This window comes from Mus caroli, chromosome 1 (assembly GCF_900094665.2).
Source record: "Mus caroli chromosome 1, CAROLI_EIJ_v1.1, whole genome shotgun sequence".
Classification (NCBI taxonomy): domain Eukaryota; kingdom Metazoa; phylum Chordata; class Mammalia; order Rodentia; family Muridae; genus Mus; species Mus caroli.
In genome coordinates, this window is record NC_034570.1 from 148,225,946 (window position 1) to 148,236,072 (window position 10,127).

At 46.3% G+C, this 10,127-nt stretch overlaps 1 protein-coding gene across 5 annotated transcripts in view; it reads left to right on the top strand.

Annotated features, from left to right (window-relative positions):
- LOC110311456 (protein transport protein Sec16B) overlaps positions 1-4,954 on the top strand; it is a 62,614-nt gene extending 57,660 nt beyond the window's left edge. For all 5 annotated transcript variants that reach the window (XM_029476203.1, XM_029476212.1, XM_029476198.1 and 2 more), the window contains 6 exons: positions 886-1,035; positions 1,200-1,298; positions 1,912-2,020; positions 2,144-2,223; positions 3,118-3,216; positions 3,806-4,954. In XM_029476203.1, coding sequence (XP_029332063.1) covers positions 886-1,035; positions 1,200-1,298; positions 1,912-2,020; positions 2,144-2,223; positions 3,118-3,216; positions 3,806-3,877 — 609 coding nt within the window. In that variant the 3' untranslated portion in view covers positions 3,878-4,954. The remainder of the gene's footprint in view (positions 1-885; positions 1,036-1,199; positions 1,299-1,911; positions 2,021-2,143; positions 2,224-3,117; positions 3,217-3,805) is intronic.
- The last annotated feature ends 5,173 nt before the right edge of the window (positions 4,955-10,127 follow it).

Below are 10,127 nucleotides of genomic sequence, written 5' to 3' on the forward strand. Positions count from 1 at the left end.
CTGTTATGAATTGATTTTCTAAAAATTGGATATTTTATTTATGTACATTTCAAATGTTACCCCCTTTCCCCATTTTCCACCCCACAGAAACCCCCTATCCCATCCCCCTCCCCCTGCTTCTATGAGGCTGCTCCCCTACACACCCACCCACTCCTGCCTCTTTGCCCTGGCATTCCCCTACCCTAGGGAATTGAGCATTCACAGGACCAAGGGCCTCTCTTTCCACTGATGCCCGACAAGGCCATCCTCTGCTACATATGCAGCTGGAGCCATGGGTCCCTCCATGTGTACTATTTGGTTGGTAGTTTAGTCCCTGGGAGTTCTGGGGGTACTGGTTAGTTCATATTGTTGTTCCTCCTATGGGGCTGCAAACTCCTTCAGCTCCTTGGGGCCTTTCTCTAGCCTCCTTCATTGGGGACCCTGTACTTCATCCAATGGATGACTGTGAGCATCCACTTCTGTATTTGTCAGGCTCTGGCAGAGCTGCTCAGGACACAGCTATATCAGTCTCCTGTCAGCAAACACTTCTTGGTATCCACAATAGTGTCTAGGTTTGGTGACTGTATGTGGGATGGATCCTCTGGTGGGGCAGTCTCTGGATGGCCTGCCCTTCAGTTTCTACTCCACACTTTGTCTCCACATTTCCTCCCTTGAGTATTTTGTTCCCCCTTTTAAGAAGGACCCAAGTAAGTGTCCACACTTTGGTCTTCCTTCTTCTTGCCCTTCATGTGGTGACCAACATTTTCATGGGTCAACCTGCCTCCCTCCCCAGTAGAGTAAGCTCTCCTGAGGTTAGCCCTGGGTTCTGGGTGAGCTGTCATATGGAAATGTGCTCTGCAACCTGTTAAACACCATGTGAATCTCTGTTGTTTTGTTTTACCTCAGACAACAGTGGCTCCCAGGGTTCCAAGCTTTTCTGAGGATTCTGCTGCTTCAGCCAAGGAGGATGAGGAGGGGTCTTCTGATGGAGTAGACAAACCGTCTCACTCCGATGCTTCACAGAAAGGAAAGCTGGGAGATGGGAAGAATACAAAGGTGGAGAACTTGTTCTCTATATGTCCCCCTTTCATCCCTGCTTCAAACAGCAGTGCAGTCCAAAGCCCTGGTCCCTCCTCGCTTACCTCATGCCTGGCTGGTAGCTCTCACAGCGGGTGAGAGAAACAAGTCCACTGGCCTTAACAGTTCCTCTTTCCTCTCAGAGCTCGGGATTCGGCTGGTTCAGCTGGTTTCGATCAAAGCCTGCCAGCAGTGTGTCCACCTCCGAAGATGAAGACTCCGCGGACAGTTCTGACTCAGAGGTAACCTCCGCAGATGAACTGGCAACTCTTCCCTGTGGACCCCAGAGGGAATCCAGTCACAACACAGGCCTGGCGTTATGCTCTATCGTGGCCTGAAGGAAAGGGAAGCTCTGTGCTGGGAGAGTGCAGGAAAGAAGTCTTTTTGAAAAGGCAAAAGGCAGAGGGAGACAGGCCTTGGAGGTCAGACATGGCAGCTCACATGCCTATAATCACAGCCTTTGGGATGCTGAGGCAGGAGGATTGCCATGAGTTCTAGGTCAGCTTGGGCTATATGCTTTGACTTCATTAAAAACAAAACAAAACAAAATAGCAGCTATACCTACACACGAGAGAGAGAGAGAGAGAGAGAGAGAGAGAGAGAGAGAGANAGAGAGAGAGAGAGAGAGAGAGAGAGAGAGAGAGATGGATGGGCAGGAACATTGGAAAATTAAGATGAAGAATTTTTCCTTGAGAAGCTCAGCAACAGGATCCTTAGTAGATGCTTGCAGAATGGTGTTTGTGGGAGAGAGTTGCCTTCATGGAGCTTACTATTGGGGATACTAGGACGCATGTAGGTTGGCGTGAATTTGCTGAGCACTGATGTCACCAATCCTGCCTCCTTCTCACCAAGCAGGAGTCTCCCAGAGCATCTCCTCCTCACCATGCGAGCTCAGGCCTCTCACCAACACCTCCTCTCACATCCCCATCCCTGCCAGGTGCCAGCACCTTCTCAAGAGGCACAGGTACTGCCAGCCTCAGTCTTTTGGATGCTGTTGGTACTCTTAGCTTGGGGTTACCCTCTTAGAAGTGGGAACTCCTCAGTTCTGAGCATGTGAAGCAGCTTGGATTCCTTCCTTGCCTTCTAGGTGGGAGTATTCTCCAAGAATCCTCAAACAGTAGTGGAATTGCTGAAGGCATGGGGATTGGAGGGTACTCGGGGACACAGGTGAGCAGGCTATGGGCTTGGGCCTGGGACTTCAGATGATACCTGTGTGTGTGAGGACTGGGTGTCTTCAGTGGGCTGGAGAAGCATCCCTGCAAAGGAGACTTCAGGATACAGAGAAAACTTCTACATGACTCTGCTCCAGCTGCCTACACAGTACCTCAGCCTGGAGGACCAGTGGAGGGTAGTCTCTGACAAGTCTGGGGCACAAAAGTGCACGGCCACAGTGCTGGCTGATCCAATTTCTTCTGAGGGTTTTCTCTTGGGTTTGCCACTGGCTGCCTTGCCCCCTGTGTCTTTATCATGACTTTCCTCTGTATGTGTCTGTGTTAACGTTCTTCCTTTTGAAAGGGTATCATACATGTTGCATGGGGTCTTAAAAAGCTTCATTGAGGATTTTGCTTCATGTAGAGATACCAGGGCTTTGTCAGATGCATTTTGAAGAATCACACTTCAGCCTGTATAGCTTAGATGGAGTCCAGGGAACAGCCTCTTCTCCAGTTTTTGTAGGTAGTGGAGTTCACTCATGTGCACTTGGCTAGGACTATCATAAATTCTTCACAAATTGTCTATATAGCTAGGGATTTCCTGACTATTGCTAGGGAAATGTTTCCATTTCTTGAAGCCCGTTTGGAGTACTCTTGTAGTATCTGAGGTTTTCTGAAGAGTTTGGTAGTGATTTTTGTGATCCGATATCATTTCTTGTGACTTTTCCTTCCTCCTTTCTTTGGGTGTAAGAGCTTCTGCTTTGTTATAGCCATCCCCACTCCTAGCACTGATGGTGCCTACCTGAGGTTTATAAGAAGCCTTTTTGTTAGCCAACACTGATTCTTGTGGAAGGGTTTAACATACCAGGAAGTGGCCATGGATCAGATTCTCTGTTGTTTGTGCCCACAGGGTGTTTCTTCTGAGTTCTACTCCCAGCCTGGTGCCCTGCCTCCTCCACCTCCCTTGCAAGGTGCTGTTCCTCTCTACAATCCATCTCAGGTTCCTCAGGTAAGGACCAGCCTTACAGGGAGGAGCTGGAAGGTCGGGTTGTAGATTAAGGAGAGCAGTGTACAGTTCCAATCTCCCACTCACTGAATGCAAGTTTCTGAGCAATTACTGAGCCTCTCTTAAATCTCTGTTTCTACACCTGTAGAAGCTTATAACAGCTATCATCTATCTATCTATCTATCTATCTATCTATCTATCTATCTATCTATCTATCTATCTATCTACCTATCTACGAAATATCATAACCCCCAAACATCACTCTTGACCTGTAATTGACCCTGAGACATAAACAAGACAGTGCTGATGGTTTAGTGTGGGTGCCTTCTCTTGTCTTGGGGTGAGGGGGTTCCTGCAATCTAGGTGTCTGGTCATCAGTGACCTAAAGATGACTCTGCAGGTATACCCTTTGACCTTTGTTCTTTATAAAATCTAACTTCCTTTCACCATCTTTCAGTGGTGAAGGCTGGCTGTTAGAATCCAGTGTTGGAAGCCACCTACAGCTGAAATGGGTGCCCTTGCTCATCCCACTAGTCCCCAAGAGGAGCCATGTTTGGAGCTGTACTCCAGGGTAGTGTCTCTTCTTTTCCAGCTTCCCATTGCTAGTAGCCTGAACCGGCCAAACCGCCTAGCCCAGCGCCGCTACCCAACCCAACCATGCTGAGAGTGACCATCTATCCTGGGTCCATGAGGATGACCATCACCCATGCTGGGCTCATCTCCCCATCCTGGGCTCATCTTCTGGAGCACAGCTTTCCTGCTGCTTTCTACCTCTCAGTGTCCACCTCACCACCTCATATCCACGCCCTTGTTGTGAACCTGCTGCACAGGGGGTGCTTGGAGATAAAGGACAGGATTTCCCCAGACAATAGCTTGGTCCAGTCTACAGCTTAGCTTGGAGTGATGGGACTCATATCATCAGATAGAGGAACGGGGCCAATGTCCATGGTAGAGTGTCATGGCAGCAGACTTGAGGTGGAAGCTTGAGAACCTCAGGAAAGTGAAGACCCCAAGAATCCCATGGTGAAAACGGAAGGTGATACTACCAGGCTATGCAGCAGGAGCTCAGAGCAACATCCCAGAATAACTCAGACTCCCTCCTTAGACTTGCTTAAAGACCAGTTTATGGCTCTTGTTAGCAAAGTTTTTACATTGAATTTGATTATCACTGCCCTTCAGTGATTCCCTTTTCAATGACATTTCAGCAATTTTCCTCCCGGTCCTAGTTTTGTGCACATTTTCTATGTGGTTCAGACTAATTATATTTCTCTCACTTTCTTAGCGGGTCCTATTTTTTTCACATTCTGACATCTGGCTATCAAGTTAGATTGCTGTAGGCATCATATCGTCATGGTAACTACTGAACCTAATGATGCAGATGGATGGAACATCAGTATAATAAATAATGGAAAGTGTTTCCTAAAACGTCATCCTTTCTGTAAGAGGGGAGGGATGAATGCCTCATATTGCTAATACCTGCCTTCCTACCTCAGGCCTTTGCAAATTGATGCTCTGGGAGGGTCACTGGGGCCCCATGGAGGAGGGAGATGTCTTGGAAATTTCCATTTTTTTCCTTTCAAAACCTCAAATAGAAATGATTCTTGCTGTTTGTCAGATTTGCTTAAAATTGCTCCTCACAAAGACCATTTTTGTATGTGTAATTGTACATAAAAGTTTTGTACTTTAATGTACTATGGTTCTGATGTTGATAGCGATTAAATCCAGATAATTTTATAGCAAATGCTTGTCTCTGGCTGGTTTCTGCAGAGGGAGAAAATACATTGATGGTCTCTTCCCTGAAGTCTTTCTAATAACGGTTCCATTGTGTGAGCCGGTGTGAATAGCTAGAAAGAGCCCTTTGTTAATGGAGAATCAAAGACTGGTCTTCTTCACTCCCAGGTCTACTTTAATGCTATCATTTTTTTTTTCAATTTAAGAAATATGGACAAAAGCTCCCCCAGCCAACTAGTCAGTTTGCTGGATGAATGTGGCGTATTCTGTTTCCTATTCTTCTCGTCTTAGATGACATTAGAAACTATCTCCATAAGTGTTTGGTACCTAGAAAACCCCCACTATGTGCAGTTGTCCTTCCTAAGATGGCTGTTTCTTAGTCTTGGTATGCTGACACCTAGCTGTAGCACCCTAGTAGTTGCCTGCGAGCATTCTAGGCACCACACTGTCCAAACTCACTCTCTGCACTTGCCCAATTCACCTCACAACCACAGGCAAGGTTGCTTGGTTGTCCTGGAGGCCAATTTTCCCCTTTTATAAAATGATAGCAATGATAATAGCACCTACCTTACAGGGACAGTGCTAGAATCAAAAGAATGAAAGTCCTTGAAATATGGATGGCTCATGCTAAGAATTGTGTTTCAAGCTATTAGTGTATAGCTAATAAGCAAATCACTGGACTTCAGCCTATGTCTGCCTGACTTCTTGTGCACTTTTGATATATGTATCTGGTGGTAATGATACTTTTTAAATACTTCTCAAGATGTGTCTTAATTGTAAAACCAGTTTCCCTGGACATCCAATCTGCCACCTTGTTAGGCCAGAGGCAGAGTTCCTCTGGGAGCAACGACACAAGGAATGCCTATCCAATGAAAGAGAGCAGGTCAGTGGAGCAGCCTGCAGACTGAAGAAGAGGGCCAAAAACCCTTATGCCCAAGTCCTTACTGTTCATGCATTCACAGAAAAGCAATGACCACAGTGCTCAAGGAAGCAAGCACTGGCTTCCATAAGTCCCTAGCAGAAGAACACACAGCTCTGACTGCATCTTCCTAGGAGGACTGACAGGATGTTTTTTGCACCAGAGGAGGGGGAGGTTCATGATACGTTGGTTAATTCATGATTGAAAGTGTTCACTGTGGCAGAGTCAGACTGCGTCCATCAGTCTGTATAGCCCTGATTAGAACCAATCCATTGTTCATTGATCAGGAAAGGTAGGTTCAGTAAAGGTCTGAAGAACTGGGGTCACTCAAAGTTCTTCATTGTTTATCAGCTTTGGATGTGTGGCAGTGGCTGCTTTGCTGAAGGTCACAGTCATTTAACAGCTGCAGATGGTAGAAACCAGTAGTGGTGAAAGACAGAATGCAGCTGTAACAGGAAAATAGTTCTCCCCTTCTTTTACAAGCCAGGAGGGTAGCACGGGAATGGGAAAGCAATGGTGTTGGAGATCTTTTCCTCCTCCGCAGCCCCTCCTGGGCCTGCAAGACTGGCTTGGTTTTGTGCCCAGTGTGTTGGGGCCATAGTGGCTTGATCCTGGGGATGGCCAGGTCTGTAATGGGAGGCAGAGCTCCACACAGAAGAGAATAATCTAGAAGGAAGCAATTGCACCGTGTCCCAAAAGGCCAGAGGGGACCAGTAGTATTCAAAAGACCATAGGTCAGGTTTAGACAGGAGCAGAGAAAAACACAAGAGAGCCTGGGTCACAGACCTTCTTTCACATCACCCCAGGGCCATCTGAGGAGAGGGACTACAAATAGAGTTCTATGTTTAAACAAAACAATGGCCAAAAGACACCATTTAAAAGGAGGCACTTGAGACAGCATTAACTGGCAGGTTTGTTTTTTTCCCCTGTTCCTCAGTGGGGTACAAGTTCAGAGGGAGGATAAATTAGTGAAGGAAAATAAAGCCATGTTTTCCTTGTGAAACTGAGTTGTAAGTGCAAATTTGAGATTCATACACACACACACACACACACACACACACACACACACACACACAATTTAATACTTATGTGAAAACATTTAAACTTAATGTTCAGTAATTTGAAAGAGAACAAACCATTAAGTTCCATTTATGTGTCTTTATCACATCTTGCCATCCTTCTACCCCTCTGTTGAATCCTCTTATGTGGCTCTGAGCTGTGAAGGAGCCTGCCACCTCTGTCACTGGCATATGCACCCCTTCTAACGCCATGCAGGCTTCAGACTGACCAGGGCCAAAGCCTCCGTTAGAATCTTATTTCTCCAAGTTAGCTTTGCTTTGGAGGGAGAGGGTTTCTATTCTGATCAACCAAAAAAAGAGGGGCAAAAAACACGACCAAAATCAGAGTGTTTTCTACCTCAAGGGGATGTGCAAACACCCGTTCTTACTTGAAAAGGAACGAGAACAATGAGATTTGGTTCTCACTATTCTTAGAATGTTTTCTAACCCTTCTACCCCAAGAGAGCTGGGGAAGTCATTTTCTACCTCATCTGCCTTTTGTCTTCAGTTGGACCCTGCCCAAGCAGCAGCACGAGTCTGAGGCAATAGCAGCAGGCTGTAGGTGCTTGACTGAGCTTGCCCCTAAGCATGCCCTCAATGCTCACCCATGCTCATGATGCACTTATACCTGGCCATCACTCACGCAGGTCCTTCACAAATGGCTTCTTAATGAGAGTGAACGTTATTTTGAATGAAGATTAATAGAACGTTAGGATGTTTTCATCACAGTCCCACTAAGAGGAGGAATCTGCTTCCTGCACTTTCTTCCTTTCTAGCCATTCCCTTCTCCAGGCAACAACACTTCTTTGGATCAAGAGAATGGGAGTTTAAGTCAACTTTATTGACCTGTGAAATCTGTTTGTTACTTTACCATGAGATGCTTTCCTGGCTTCTGCCCATTGTAGACAGTGCCTGTGCCATTTAAAAAGAACCTGAAGGGGAATTCCATAGCTTCCATTCAGGTTTCATTGAGCTTTGAGTATGAAATGTCCCCCATGGGTTTGTGTGCTTGGACATTTGGCCCCTAGCTTGCGGTGCTGTTCTGGAAGGTTGCAGGATCTTTAATAGGTGGATCTTTGCTGGAGGAAGTGGACCACTGCAGGGAAAGCCTTGAAGTCTTATAGCCCCGCCCCATGTCCTGTCTGTTCTTGTTCTCCTGACTGCAGACTCAATGCTTCCAGAAAGTTGCCTTGTGCTCAAGCTGTCGTGCCTTCCTCACCATGACTGACTGTATCCTTCTGCAAACTGGAAGCCCAAATGAGTCCTTATTTCCTTAGGTCAAGTCTTGTCAGATCTTTGGTCACAACAATGAGAGAAGTAACTAACACATTCCCAGTGAAGACAGGAATCAGTCTTGTGCCGGGAACTCTGTTACATGCTAAATGGCCATAGATCACACTTCTGCTTGTGAAAGGAAATCTTACAAAATGAGATTTCTCTTCACAGTGGTGAGGATCAGACTCCAAGGACTCCAGGATTCTTGGCCTCTTTTGGTGGAGTCTATGGTGGTCAGGTATTCTGAATTTCAACAATAAATACACTAACATTTATTGAGGCTATCGTACAAGATATGGAGAATCAAAAGCTGAGGGTACCACCATGTCTAAGTTGATGCTGTGGGTAAGGGTGGAGCTGGAATTAGAGTCCAGGTAGTGTGATAGGAGTTTGTTGCCTCTGGGAGAATGCACATTACCCACATATTCATCAAATTTGGTGATGTTGTCAAAGAAGTTAGACCCATGATGTGTCAAGCATTCCATGGTTTTCTCAGTGCAGATAGCTTTGACAACCTGATACAGACTTGCTAAGCTGCCATCATGGACTCTGTTCTTGTTTCCCTCTGTCCTACACTGAATTTAGAGGTCACGAGTTCTGCTGTAGAGTTCTTCTTCAGGGATGGAGCTAATATTAGCAGTGAGTTTTAGGTCTATGCAGATTTGTGGGCACCATCTTTTTAATTAAGTTTCACTCTTAAGATACATTAGCCTCTATCCGAAGCATCTTCCAAGTGTCTGCTATTATGGAGATGCCTATATTTCTTTGTTTTCTATTTCTGTAATAAACTAACTGAAGATGGATAACACAGAGAGACAAGAAAAGGTCAGGTGGCCTCTAACAAGGGCCGTCTTTGATCACTGGGTGGCAGATGGGTTTGGGCTATAGCGTATGGCCTATGGAGGGAGGACATGGTGAGAAATGGCATAGCAGCTGGAAGAGGGGCCAGCATTACTCTCTTACAAGTATTCTTAATAAAACTTATTTTATTTCATGCATGTATTTATGCTTGAGGCAGGATCTCATTATTTAGTCCAGTTATTCTTGAATTTGCTATGTTGTTCAGGCTTGATTTAAATTCAATATTATCTGGCCTCCACACCTGTGGCAGTGGACCGTGCCACCAGACAGAAGAACTGGTAAGGGAGCAGCAAAGTTCAGAATCCCGATAAAACTCCTAATTAAGAATGGCAGGAGTTTGGACTAGCTCCCCACCAGATTTCTGTCCTGGAGCATGTGACCACTACACCCCACTAAGAAGACCATGATAACCAGTCATGCAGCATAGAACTTCGAGATCTCCATGCTAATGAGGTATCTATATAAGCCCAAGTGGTTAGCCAATGAGCATCTTTCCTGGGCATCCTTTCCTGTAAAAGGTATTCAATTTTTGGTTCACCCCAAATGAGTTGTCTGCATCCTCATCCACCATGAACGAAGCAGTTTGGACAAGCAAGGACTGTCTCCTTCATCAAGAACTGCCCACAGGGGATGCCTTCATCATACAGAGCCATGGTTAAGTCTCCAGCAGAAGGCTCCTCCACACTCCTGGCACTCACCCTGAGCTAAGCTGGACCCCCTGCCCCCATCCTCAGCTCATCGCAGGCCCAGGGCCTATCCCAACTCTTCATAGTCCCCAGTGGCATCTGAGTACACAGGAGGGTGGAAGTCTCTGTTCTCAACTCTTTGTGGTTCCCAGTGGTGTCTGGGTGCCCAGGAGATTGAGAACCACAGCCCTATCCTACAACCTCCATCCCAGCCTGCACCGTTTCTCACCTGGAGAAACACGGGCTGGGGCCCCTTATCTTAGACTATGTTTTACCTCCCTGGAGCGGCATGTTGGAATCCCATGGCACCCCAGTGGGGAGGTGAAAAAACGCAGACCCATTCACACTTGGCTCTTATCTCTCTCTCTCTCTCTCTCTCTCTCT